The 14,002-nt window shown below is 44.2% G+C and overlaps 1 protein-coding gene across 1 annotated transcript in view; it reads right to left on the bottom strand.

Moving 5' to 3' along the window:
• Positions 1–13,804, bottom strand: part of LOC8051138 (copper-transporting ATPase 2) — a 35,344-nt gene extending 21,540 nt beyond the window's left edge. The window contains exons 1-10 of the mRNA XM_029967815.4: positions 13,455–13,804; positions 12,130–13,018; positions 11,275–11,448; positions 7,699–7,862; positions 6,505–6,666; positions 5,877–5,956; positions 4,533–4,692; positions 3,449–3,682; positions 2,122–2,262; positions 1,487–1,720 (exon numbers count right to left, since the gene is read on the bottom strand). Coding sequence (XP_029823675.3) covers positions 1,487–1,720; positions 2,122–2,262; positions 3,449–3,682; positions 4,533–4,692; positions 5,877–5,956; positions 6,505–6,666; positions 7,699–7,862; positions 11,275–11,448; positions 12,130–13,018; positions 13,455–13,568 — 2,352 coding nt within the window. The 5' untranslated portion in view covers positions 13,569–13,804. The remainder of the gene's footprint in view (positions 1–1,486; positions 1,721–2,121; positions 2,263–3,448; positions 3,683–4,532; positions 4,693–5,876; positions 5,957–6,504; positions 6,667–7,698; positions 7,863–11,274; positions 11,449–12,129; positions 13,019–13,454) is intronic.
• Positions 13,805–14,002: the final 198 nt, after the last annotated feature.

Here is a 14,002-nt window from a genome sequence, read left to right as displayed (position 1 = left end):
GAAAATATGCATATACTTCAACCTCTCAAACTGGATGGGTTTGTGACCGAAAGGTCTCGTGCATCCCTTCTGGCAACAGACTCCACAAAATTCTAAATTCAAATCCCCTTGGGGCCGTTTTTTTTTTTTTTTGCTTCACTTCATGTTTTGTAATTCTGACGCACAATCACATTCCACAACGAATGCGAGCTGCAGAACGACCAGCAGCATGGTTAGCATAGTTACTGAATGACAGAAGATCCAGCCGCTGTTGCGTATCTCATTGTAGGAGAATGAAAAGGACCAGCAACTCCAGATAAATCCTTAGGTGAACTGACTTTTAAAGGGGCTAAGACACAAAAATTCAACAAATAGATTATTCTTGAAATGGAATGCTCATGGGCTACTTTGTACTATATACACCAAGTTTCGCAATTTCTAAAGTTCTAGTAATTGCGATAATCAATTTACGAATTTTGATAATTTTTGTCTGGCGACCAGGCAACACCGCCCAAGTTAGTCATGCCATGTGCCACCATTAACCACGTGATCATGAACACTCTCTCATTCTAAGCACCCCCATGATCGCCCAAGCTCGCCTCGCTGCGGTACGATTGAAGCCGCTCACGCAACTCGGCAACCTTCCAATGCTAGTATCCTCTCTCTCGCTTCTGGCCCATGGACCTTCCACCCTGCATACGCCTGAGAGATTATCGTGGACGACTGCGACCACGGCGAGTTCGTCCGAGACTTACAGTCACCAGTGGGTCGCAGTCAAAATAAAGAGCTTCCAACGTATCTCAATAACAAGCACTCTCATTGCTGTCGCGATCAGTGTCGAAGACTTTGACGAAGCGAGCAATGCCATAGACATAATCGTCACAGACCGCATGCTCAAAACGCGGAAGGTAAACGAGGAAGCTGAAGCTCAAGACGCCAAGAATGCCAAGTTTGTAAATACGTATGTGCAAAGGGAATGCGCGCAGTTGGCTGGCGACGTCACCAGACCTTTGGCCACTGCAGCCTTTTCGAATGGGGCGGATCCGAGGGTCCTGCACGTAAATCGGTTTATCCACAAAACTATCACGCCATTTTCAAAAGAAATTTAGCAGGACTAAAGGAACATACAATGGGTCCTAGCAGTATAGCTATCTCACATTTTATTTTTTGGCATGTCCCGACCTCTTTAACAGGCTCGTTCTTTGGCAATATCTGCTCGGCCCTAAACTGACAGTGCAGTGGAAGCTACGTGCTTGTGGGCCATTCGTACATCAATTTTTTCTAAGTGATTATGCTCTCTGTGCAGGTGTATGGGCGGAACCGTGACCATGTGGCAAAAGAAAGATATACGAATGGTCTAACGAGTGCGCAACAGTCAACTTGAGGGTTAACGGAGAATGAGGGAACAAATGAATGCGACAAATGAGCCATTGCTCAGATAGCACTGGCAAAAGTGCTATGAAACGGACACAATGGTCGTTTCAACGAGACTGGCGTCCCTGCGCACCTTGGACGACTGGGCTTCCTCCACGAGCTTCACGATCTGGGCGAGGGTGGTGTCCTTGCCCACGTGGGTCGCGTTGACGAGGAGCACTCCGTTCTCGTTGATGGAGCCTGCCATGACGGCCGAGCCGACCTCCTTGGCCACGGGCACGGGCTCGCCCGTGATGTGGGCCTCGCTCACGTTGGACGCGCCTCGGGCCACTTTTCCGTCCACCGGAATCTTCTCCCCGGGAATCACCTGCAAGAGACGGCGGAAAATCGGCCATTGGACGAGCTAAAGTGGCCATTACGCTAGCTACCCTACAGAAGAACCCGAAGCTAAAGATTTCCACACTCTTTTCCAAAGGTCCTACACTAATCGAAAAACAAAAGCACTGCCCCTAGATTGCTACAATCACCGAAAGCATCAGTTTTCAAAGTTGTCATTGAAGATTATAATCTCTCCTGGTGACCTACATTTCTTGTTCTCTGGTTGTATTTTTGCATCCATTTTTTCTACTACTTCCTTCTCCCTTCTGAAATGCCCTTTAAGCCCCAAAGATAATCTCGGAGACTAGATTACCCTTTCAAGGTGAAAACAGTATCACGCTGTCGCCAATAATTTCCCTTTGTGTGACCTCAACTCTGATTCAAGCTCACCTTGATGAGGTCGTTCCGCTGTATCAGATTCACGTCAATTCGCTTCTCAGTTACAACCTCCCCTTGGTTGTCCAGCGTTACCAGCATGGCTTCTGTGGCTTGAAGTGATATCAGCTTTGTCAAGGCGTCGGAAGTGTGCCTCTGCGAACGGTGCGCAACAACATTCAAAGCGAGCAAGGAGTATGTTCACCAAAACACAAGTTACCATGCAGTTCTAAGGCCCAGAGGTGGATCTCAATGCAGCCGAGAGGTATGTTATTCAATGTCTATGCAGGCCGGTGGCACAAAAAGGTTATATATCTGTGGATATAAGGATAAACTATCATAGCAAAGCGAAAAAGTCGTCTTGAGTACCTGTAGTACAGTGATTTCTCAGCTGCTTTTCTTTCTTATTTGTTCAGCTGCAATACAGTCGGGCCACTCTTTTCCTATCCCCAACATTAAAAAACTCAAAAGCAAAAATGTGGCATAAATGTTTAAGGACGGTGTGGCAACAAAACATGAAGCGGTACTTTATAAGGTGTTTACTCTACTATGCAGTGCACATACAAATAATAAACTTTGTTGTCTGTTATGATCGTTCAGAGTCACTACGGGAAACAGCTTAGTGATGCAGCTCCAACAGCAATACTGTCTGAAGACAATATTTGATGAAGAGACATGTTCATTTTTTAAAAAACACTTTGAAGTTAGCAGCAGCTACTGGGAGCTTATTGTTATGTGCTTTTTACGCAGAATTTTAGGCTAGTTTTTGTTCATTTTGCCTAAATTTAGGGTTCAGAAATTGAGTTTAGGTTTCAAGTGAAGTGATGCACAGCAACGCTGCATGGCCCTACACTCCTATTCTTGTGCACATGTACAGGGTGTCTGCCGGCCCCCCCCCCCCCCCCCCTCCAAAAAGTAGTGTTTTCCTAATTGCAAAAATAAACTATGCATCGTCGATTGCTAAGCTTCAGAATGAAATGTTATCTTATTTAAAAGTTATAAAGCGATTTTCGAAAATTCTCAATGGTAAAATGGTGGCCGACACCACCCACGAGTACATGGGGCTGAATGGCACAAGCAACCGAGAAGGGGGCCCCATTTTTTCATCGAAAGTTTCAGACATTCACTGATAACTCTAATTATGATGATGACTAGTTGCAAACCTTTTGGCATCTGGTCTGGATCATTAAGCTACATTAGGGTGGAAACTGAGTATTCGGCAATGCATGTAATTTTTGCAGTGAAGAAAAAAGAAAACACTAAAATTTTTTGAAGGACACATTGTACATCTGCCTAATTTTACTGAGCCCTCGCTGAACCTTGCCAAAGACCGTGGACCTGCCTTTGCGAGGTGCTCCATCCAGCGTCCCAGGCAGAGGAAGACGATGAGCATGGGTACCGTGTCGAAGAAGGTCATGGGGCTGTGGTCGGCCTGGGCTGCCATGAAGTAGGCGAGCACTGCCACGCTGTAGAAGTATGAGATGTTGGTGGCCAGCATCACCAGCACGTCCATGTTGGCCATGCCGTGGCGTAACGCCCTGAAGGCCGGCAAGTAGAAGTGGCGGCCGCCCACAAACTGCGTGTGTGAAAGAATTAAAACGACTAATTGGGCTAATTGGCTGAGGTTAATTTTTAATGTAGTGCACCAAAAGGAATTAGGACAAAGCAAATGAGGACAATGCCGTGTCCTGTTCTCCTTGTCTGCTTTTATCCTGGCTTCTAGAAGAAAATGGAGGAGAATGATTCAAATGGAGTTGTGCAAATAAGCACCGGATCCTAGGGTCGAAGCAGAGCTAAAGTAGTGACCAATTTTCATTTATAAGAATGCATGGGATACAAAACACTGCCCAAGTTTTACGTGTAACTTCGTTAAAAGACATACCTTGCCAAATCCAGGCTGATTGATTTATCTGGCAATAGTTAAACACCCATCTTTTCATTTGCCGCATCTTCAAGGACCGATCTTACGAAATCAATTACCAGCCATAAATTTAAACACAATGCTTCCAAATATTCATTTTTCTCTCACATAATTCAAGAATAAAATTCCCCTAAAAATGACAACAATATGCAATCTCACTCTCCTCACACTACGGTTTTACTCAAACGCTTAACAATGTGCCTTCCCTACAATATCTTTTGTCAGACCACTTTCTGAGTGTGTTTTTTTTATGCATATTCAGAAACTGCACCCCTCCTGCTATTGCTATGACTTGGAGTAAAGAACCGCAGTACCGTTCGAAGAATATCAATCGTGAGTATTTTCCCTGAAACATTAGTGCTTACAACCTGCGTTACACCTCTGCTATTCTCCCCAACCGAACTCAAGGGCAGATGAAGATACATACTACTGCCCCATCCTTAATAACATGACACTTTGACACCTTGGCAATCTGGAAGATAAGTCGTCAACGCTTGTGATCTACCTGCACAGGTGTTGCAAACAAGAACAGGAGTAGGTTTTCGAGAGACAGGCCTGGCAGGAGGCAGCAGTGGCTGTCCGTGTCGGCGAACATCATGAAGTACACCATCACCGCCATGGTGGGAACCCCGCACAGCAGTGAGATGAGGAACGCTCGGCGCCACCTTTAATGCCCAGCCAAGGGGAGAACAGAAGGGAAAAATACTTTCGTTTATATAAAGATATAGTAAACACTAAATGTGTGAAAATATTCCAAGCCTAAATGATCTATTTGGGATATCAAATTTGCAAACTGTAAAATGAAAAAAAAAAAAAAAAATGAGAAAGAGTTTAAAGGAGTAAACACTAGTAAAATTTGTCAAGTCAACCAGATATATACGATGACTTGGCAGTGAGTACCAAATTTGAGTTGAATATATCTGCATCGCTCTCAGCAGAGTCTCTGTTTGGTCATTTGCCAACAATTCAAGGATGCTTCTGGAGCTGGGAATCCCAGCATCCACATATCTAGCCAATAAAAAAAAAAAAGATTGAGGTAGACCTACCTAAGCACTTCTTATGAGTTGTGAATGCAAAAGCATGTACATCAATCTTGCTCTACGCGTGTTGGTGTGCTGATTGGCGCTGACTAGAGTTCCTTTTATAGGCTCCCTACGGGAGTCAGAGTTGCGCATTCATCCACGTAATGCTGTCTTTCTGCACGGCATGTTGATCCAGCTCCTCACGTGATTGAATTCGGCGACTAGCGGTGCCGCGCATTGAAGGCGCGCAGTGCGCTCAAAAGCAGGGCAACGTACGCCGGGGCGCGGGCAACGTCTGCTTTCCCGCACAACTTTTGACCCGGCTCCTCATGTGATCGGATCTCGGCGAATAGCGGCGCGGCGGCACGTGGAAAACAGACGCACAACTCTGGCTCTACCGCCGATGGACACGCAGCGCCATGAGGTGGCCGGTTGTTGAAACTGACGCGCAACGTCAGTTTCAACGACTGGCCACCCCATGGTGCTGCGTGTCTGGCGAATGGAAGCCTGGTCGATGCGCGCTAGCTAATGGGATTGCAGAAGTGTAGAAGGTGCCGTTGGCTGTGGACGTGTGCCAGCCAATAAAATCGAAGCGGTGTAAAAGAGCCGTTTGGCATGGTTTCAAAGCTGATGACGTCGGCTCGCTCCATGAGACAGTTAATGCTTTCGCATTAAAAGTGGAAAAGGACCTTATTGTAAGGCAATCTCTTCCTAAATTATTAGACATCCCTAGTTGGCATGGTGGTGACACGGTGGAAATAGTGTGTGCGAAGCAGAATCGAAGAAAGCTTTTAGGGTTTTGCTGAAGAGGTAAGCTAGCGACTCACTTTCTAATCTCAGCTGCGTGCGTAAGATGATCAACGTCGGTCTGGTTCACACCTGCAGGAGCAGCCTCAAACCCCATCTCCTAGAAAATTTTGGAGGGAGCAAAGTTGCTACAAATTGCGTGCTTCTGCTATGCCACAGTACAAACAATTATAAACAGAATAATCGAAGGCCTAGGTCAGCTCATTGTTTTCCTAAGAAATTAAACTTTCAGAATAAAAGAAAAGGAATGGATGTTTTGTTTCTGAAGGTTAAGTACTATAAGATATTGCTCCTCTTGAGAATTGCTCTTTGTTTTTAAATACACTGAGTGCCCCTTGAACCCTGCAGTATTTTATTACAAAAGTGGGACTCAATTTCTACACTTATACGAAGCATTTGGTGTAGCAATTCCTTGTGCAGAAACTTTTACCCTGTACTACATAGTATTTCATCCTTTTGTTTACAGCCTCGGTAGTTACCTCTTTTGAAATCTGCTAAAACTAGTTTGTAGTTTCATTTTTTCATTCCTTCAACAAAGATATAGGAGCTAAGGAGCATATGAAAAAGAGAAACTGCCAGTTCCCTCTCTTCGCATTCTCCACACCTTTGCAACACACCAAATATTAGCATAGGTGCACGGGGGTTCACCTCAATGGTTTGGACAATGTGACGGGGCCCTGTGACCTCAGGATCAAAGACAAAGTGTCCCCTCTGAGTGGACAGGCTGGCAGAGGCCTTGGTGACGCCAGGTTGCTTGAGGACAGCCGTCTCGATAGAACTGACGCACGAGGCGCATGTCATGCCTTTGATCTGGTGGAGTATAGTAGCGGGTAAATTAAACAAATTTGCAAGTATCATTTCGAATTTCTGAAATAGAGGTAGCCTGTAAAGTATGCTGTTCTTGTTCTAGTCGCAGGAAGTGGTAAAAATGTTGACTGTTTGGATTTATTATTATTTTTTTTTACTATTAATGTAGCATAGATTTTTTTTTTTCTTTTAACTATACATTTAGTGTAGGCCTAATAAATAACACTGCTTTGGTTCTTTTTTTTTTTTTATCTTTTGTGTAAACCTTACCTCACACCTGCCACAGCCCGCGTTAGGGGTGAACCTTACTTGTAAATAAAAAAACCACAACTTTATTCCCAGTAAAGAAATGCTGTTGCGACGCTTGGAGGGAACTCTGCTCAGAAGAAGGGTTAAGGGTGCTCGGGATTCAATGGCAGCAGTCAAAAACACGAGAGTAACTCCAGTGCACTAGGAAGCACCGTTCACGTCTCAACGATGGTCCGAAGAAATCTAATTTTTCCCAATTAATTTAATTACTTTTGAAGCAGAATTAAGCAGAAACACAACGACATAACACAACTTTATAGAGAAGTAACAATAAACCAGAACTCCAAATACTGTCCCCCTTTTCCTTTTGCCAGAGAAAAAAGTGAGTTTTACAGTTGGGAACCACAAATTATGTTCAAAGGCATTGAAGCCACTGTCAAATCAATAATTATAGGTTTGAACAGCCAGCTTCATTAGAACTTCTTGAGAACAAAGTAAATAGGTATCTCAAAATATCTTGATAACAAATATAAGCTGTGGAAAACAAGACAAATGTAAATTGCTTGTTTTGCTGCAATAAAATCCAGTACTACGATATACTTAAAAAAAAAACAGTAACCTAGAGGCATACTACAAAATAGGCAGCTTCATTCTAGATCTTCTAAGGGTGAGAGCACAGCCAGCTAATGGTAGCAAGTTAACATGACAGTGCTGGTAATCCCAATTCCACCAATGCCAACGTGATTCAAGCTAGACAGCAAGTAAGCAACAGCCTCCACCACTTACGCTGAGCTCAATTTCCCCATATTGGTACTCGAGGTCTTCGATAAGCGAGGCCTGGTAGCCGAGATCGCAGGTCACCTCCACCAGTTGCAGGGGCGACACTTTTCTGGGATCATATTTTACTTCTGCCCTCTCGGCCAGGAGGCTGACCAGAGCCTGAGCGACTCCTAGTAGAAACACAGAAGAATAAGATTCATCATTAAAATCTCCTCTAGAAAACACTTAAGTCAAGATCAACCATTATTTTTTATATTTAATTTTCTGAGATAAGATGTCCTTGCTAAGGAACTACAGAAATAAAAAAATAATAACAAGAGCTTCCTTTAATACATATATGCAAATCAGAACACACCGTAAAATAATAAGTAGGCACTCAATCCCGTGCAAGCGCCCACCCCATGTTTAAGTAAACTTCCGAATCGGTCACACCATATAAGGTGGGGCAAGTTTGATCGGAATAGATGTACATCCTCGATTTTGCCACTACAATATTAGATAACAAAGACGACCTGGCCTAGTTACCTATGCTAATGCCTGTTTTCAATATTAAAATATGCTTTACGAAGCTCACATGAAATTCTGCATGGGTGACATGGCCCCAGGCTGCATCTAAATACCTCACCCCCGAAAGAGGACCGATACTCATAACAGAGTGATGAAAAGTGTGCTATTTATATTGTCTTCATACAAAACTGTAACATATAAAGCTTTCCATTCAAAAACTAACAAAGGGATTCAGTAAGATCAACTTTGACAATTCAATGAGAGGATAGAACGGTCAGCCAGTCAACTTCTACAATGAACAAAGACATAATTTTTTTGTTAACATATGAATAAACCATTATGATTTAACAAATGAAAGATAATTTTGCCAAATGATATTCTTTATTCATTAGTACAACAAATTTTCTCCGACTGTGATGTCCCATATTTATCTGTGAGCTCAAACGGAAGCTTAGAAACTACACTGCTGCATGCTTTTGTAAAAGCCGTTTTTTTCTGACCTTTAGACAATAGGAATTCCGTAGAGAGTGTGACTGCCATAGGAAACCTAAATGTCATAAGTTGGCCGAGTTCTACGAACGGGAGAAAAAGCTGGACTCTTGACTATGAAAGCATGGCCTCAAAAGACAGCAAGCTATTTTAGGAGGCAGCTCATTAGATTCAGCCATTGTTCCCTCACTTCTCTCATCCAAGGAAGACCCTGTCAGAAAGTCTACGATATGATAAAACATTGAGGATGGGGACGGAAACAGGACTCTTTCATTGAGGACCAGCATACAAAGGCACAAAATATAAAACTGCCCCCCAAAGGTTTCAACGTTCTTGAAGAAGGAAAAGAGAAAATTGCTAAAAAAAGGAAAGGGGAATTTACTATAAATATAAAAGTTCAGAAAGCGCTGCCGTCACCACAAGGCATCAGTAATTTAGTCATCTCTGGTGTTAGCACTTCAACCTCTGTCGTTGTCAGTGATACTGAAGGTAAAGAAATGCTGCTGTTGACAGTCCCCATGGCAAATGATTGAATGAGTTTTCTCCCAAATTTGTAGTTGTGCCTGCCCAGTATTCTAGTACCAGAGAAATAAGGAGTACAGTCATCGCACGTGCAGCTGTGAACGACAATTGGGTGAAAGGACTCATTTGAAGCCTTTGATGCTTCCAAGTTGTGTCCTCTGAGTCGACGGTTAATGCATCTCCCAGTTTGTCCGACATACTGACTGCGGCAGCTTAGTGGAATTGAATAAACCTTTCTTTCTCCGCACTCTACAAACTTTTTGGCATGTTTTACATTGCACCCTATGGGACTGTCGCTCCCATTAACCCGTTTACGCATCTGTTTAAGGTGCATACGACAGAAAAAATCCACACTCGTGTCGAACTTGGATGTGATAGATCTTAAATGGTGCGCGGAATCGTGCCTGTAGGGAATCGCAGCGAAACAACCTTTCTTTATGTCAACAGCTTGCAGAAGTTGTGGCCTGAGAATGAACCTCTCAAGGGTGAAATGAAGTAGGTCCGCAGGAAAGCCTGCTTTTCCCAACCTATGATGCTGAAACTTGAGGCTACTTTCAGAGAAATGCCGACACGCTTTGGAGAATGACTTGAAAAGTGACCTCACTATGTATCTATTCACCTACACACTCGTTTTCAATTATTATTCATAAATTCTGAATTCGACAATCCTCCCTGTACTATAATAGTAGGTGCGCATTTTGCAGTAACTATGTTTGTGCTTCCTTGAGAGAATTGAACAGGCAGTGAAAGCAGTACCTGGGTGCTTATACGCCAACTCAATTCGGTTACATCATGCTACGGCGGTGGCACATCGGGCGCACTTCCGGTCTGGGGCTGTGGGCGGAAGTCACCATGCAAGACGGCATTTCTGTGTTGTTTTGGAAGAAACCAGACTAAAACCTGCCTCTGCGACTAGGCTGCACTAAAAGAACCGGGAGAGGTTTGAAGATCAGTTTTCACATGTTTTCTGTCTGCTCAGTTCGTCTGAAAAAGTAGATAGGTGCCATGAAAAGGAAAACCAGACACTGTCGAACCACGATTGCTTATGCCGAAAGCACTTTGGGTTGAATCCACGGATACCTGTGATCATCAGATCTTTTTTTTTTCCAACATGAACATGGAAAAATCTTCCAAGTTGTCTAGACCAACCGCAGACCACATTCAGTGTGTCTTGACGTTTAAACGACCATCTGATTGTTCAAACTGTCGTCTGCTCTTTCAAACTTATTCAAACTGTTGTCTGCTCACCCAAACAACAGCAGCCAGTAGAACAAACGTTGCAATAGGAGGTAAGTACAGGCCCCAAAAGACTTTCAGGTTTGAAGGATGTTTGGGGTAAGTAGGCTCAGTGTAAACAGTCGATATAGAAAGATGCTGATAATTGTTACCAGTGGCCATCACCAACTTGTTACGCCCGATTCACTTTGTCCGATTCCACTTGCGATTTTCAGTTTCAACGTCGAGCATCATAGCTACCGTACATGCTTTTGCAGCCTGAACGACATCGCCACTGAAAATAGCGAGCAGAATCTCATCATGTAAATCGGGCTTTAGCATTCATGCAAAATGAATCACTGCATGTCACATTATTTACACAAAGTTTTGCGGTGTAACAAGCCTTATTCATTTCAATCAGGCCACTAAAGTGGTAAGGCAATGCTAGGGAGACGTAGGGTCAACAATTCCAATGCGAAGAAGAGCATGGCGACTCACACCGACGCCGACAACAACACATTCCAGTGGTTTGTTGATGCGGGACGCAGTGTTTCTTGCCCACAGCCCATCGCGGCGCCGGTGGCGTGCTGCTAAGGGCGCTCCGGTTTGTTTGTAAATATGAGCTGGTGTATAAAGTCTTGGTCCCTAAGAAAATAGACCACACAAGAAGAAGCATGGTGCTCTGGTCTAAAATATGCTTGAAAATATGTTTCTAAGGCTTCAGGCAACAATGAGAGCATTGTAAGTTTCGGCTAAGACATGAACCTTCTTGTGTCTGTTGTGCAATTTTTTTCAATTGCGTTTCACCGCCCCTATGTGATATGCTGTAAAGGTGTGCTGGGTACGAACCTTCTAACTTGAGCAGGTTCTTTTCCACGGCAGAGACGCAAGACGCACAAGTCATGCCCCTGACATGGAGATGGCATTTTTCCAGGGGTTCATTTCTTCCGTCTGCCGCGAGGAGAAACACTCTGGGTGGACTTTGGTATGTAGAGTCATCTTTCGTGGGTGACACCCTGGAACCTGGGTAACATGTGAAAACGGCAAGAATTCAAAATTGAATTAAGCTAACAAAGCTTACTAACAGCATTAGAGAGCTTAACACTTTGACTTGAGAGGCTTAAAGAATATTTCAAAAAACTAAAAAGATATTTGAGCAAAATGTTGCATACAATTTTAGGCTTTCCAGGGTGCTTTTTTTTTGTTGTCTAAAACCAGTATAAGACATACTTGGCACACTGCAGAGAGTCATCCTTTTAAGATTTCTCTTGTTAGTTGGCAAGAGCAAGGTTGCAAGAAAATATATCCTATATGTTGTTCCGTGTTATGCTAATAATGGCAACATTTGGCACTGACACCATGCCTCCTGTTCCCCAAGCTTTTTTCTGGTCAAGTTGCCATTTTAAAAAAAAGTTCCAAGTAAGATAGCGTGCAGCTTCAGTATTGTGTATTGAAATGTGTAACATACAACGCCTAATATGCAGCTTCACTGAAAAGTTTTTGAGTAAAGGAGGTAATAGCAAACAGAAGCGCTTCCAGAATTCTTTTACCACGATGCAGTAAAATACCCCAATAATACAAGAATGCATCTTCTACCGCAAGTTACATTGAAGATTTCTACATTACTATTAAATAGTACTGGGTCAACTTGCAAATCCCTCACACAAGTCAACAGGTTGTTTTGACATAAGTAGAAGTTCTTACTAATTTCAGGTACTTTGAGGCTGGAAGACGACGCCGTCTTGACCGAAGCTGTCTTGAGGAGCGGTGTCGCTTCGGAATCGCTGGAATCCCCTGGAACCCGGTGTTTGACGTGACACTCGAAACCCGCATTGTTGATGACCTCGACGATCTGAGACGTCGTCACCATAGAAGGGACGAACACGACGGCCGCCGTCCCATCCTGCAGTGACACTCTGACTCCCTCAACTCCCTCGGTACATGAGAGCAGACCTTCTAGACTATTAACGCAGGACATGCAAGTCATGCCGGCAACGCTGAACAGCGCCGACTCCAAGTCTGGAGGACCCTGTTCGCTGACAACCACTGCCGGATAGCCCGCATTGTAGACGAACCGACAGAGATCGGACGCCTTCACTTCATAGCCGTAGAAGTCTACAAGAACCTTGCGCTCCTCCACGGAGATGGTTACAGAGATGACGCCCGCCTTCGAGGTCAGCACCCGCTGCACTGACAGGGCACAGAGGTCGCAGTTGAGTCCCTCGACAGATAGGGTAGCAGACGAAGGCTGGATCTTTTCCGGGAGCGTGACGACGAAGCCGAGCTCATTGACCGTCGTCTGGATGGCATGGGGATCTGTCTGCGTCGTCTCATAGGTTACGTTGGCACGGCCGTCGTCCAGGGAGACTTCGACGCGCCGGACGCCATTGATCTTGGCGACATTGGTCTTCACCTTAGAGACGCAGTCGTTGCACATCATGCCACCTACGAGCAGTGTGATGTCTTCGAGACTTGGGAAGGCGTTCTTAGGGCGGGCATTGAAGCCGCAGTCGACGACTGCCCGGATCACTTCCCGAAGGGTGACTTCGCTGGGGTTGTACCTGACGGTTGCTTCACATTCTTCGGTGTCCACCTGCAGTTAAAGTAAAAGTGTGAAAGCCGGGCTTAATTTTTGGCTTTCTTAATGTACTCACTGCAGCACTCTTTTACCCGAGCTTTTGTTCTCCAAGAAATGCGCGAGCTTGAGATGTGAAATGAGCGTACCGCTACTTCCAGCAGGATATGGGTATCCGATGCTGTTGACAGCGAGGAGCGGTTTTAGGTTACAGTAGCTGTGTTTTGTGCGATTGCTTTCTCTCATTTCTATTTATAGTGGCGTACTTTTCGTACGTCCGTTGTAGTTTTCTGACTTTTTTTTTTTTCACAAGATTCGTGTTAGCGTGTTTACATCGATTAAACAGCCGCACGAGCAAAAAACGCGAATTTTTCTTTTTTGTTCTTTAAATTTTGGAGCCTAGGCTAATTCTGTTTGGAAAGCCATGTGCAAGGAAGGATGACACGAGACTTACGTGTACACTCGAGACGCCGTCGAGGCTTGTCAACTTGCTGTGTATTATACCCACGCAGACGGGACAAGTGATCCCCTCCAAAGAGATCACGTCTGTTCTGGCGAGCGGAGGCATGTTGATGCCGTCTGAAACCGAAATCCCCACTGCTTTGGAATGAATGTGGACGTAAATTGGGACCTTTGAACCAAGACGCCGAACAGCTAGGCACGAATAACCTCGTAAACGAGCCTTTCTTAGCCTCTTCGCTCGTGAACAGAAGATAAAAAGCGCACATAAAGAACGAACGTCTACTCCAAGTTCACACTTGCCGGCGCCGGCGGCATGCAATCGTACACTGTACAGCTGTTGCAAGAGCTGTTGCCGCTCATACGAAAAGGCTCAAAAGGCCCTTTGATAACTTATCTGAATTAGGGGACCTTTCGCGTCATCTAGCGGAAATAATTTAACAATTAGAATGCAAGTTTTGTTAGAAAATGTTTAATTGTTTTAAAATATGATTTTTATTTATACATAATTTTAGCTTAATTTATTTTAAACTACAAAAGTGA

This window comes from Ixodes scapularis, unplaced genomic scaffold (assembly GCF_016920785.2).
Source record: "Ixodes scapularis isolate PalLabHiFi unplaced genomic scaffold, ASM1692078v2 PGA_scaffold3__209_contigs__length_174095766, whole genome shotgun sequence".
In the NCBI taxonomy this organism is placed as follows: Eukaryota; Metazoa; Arthropoda; class Arachnida; order Ixodida; family Ixodidae; genus Ixodes; species Ixodes scapularis.
The sequence above is the reverse complement of the archived record's forward strand: the minus strand, read 5'-3'. Positions and strand labels throughout refer to the sequence as shown.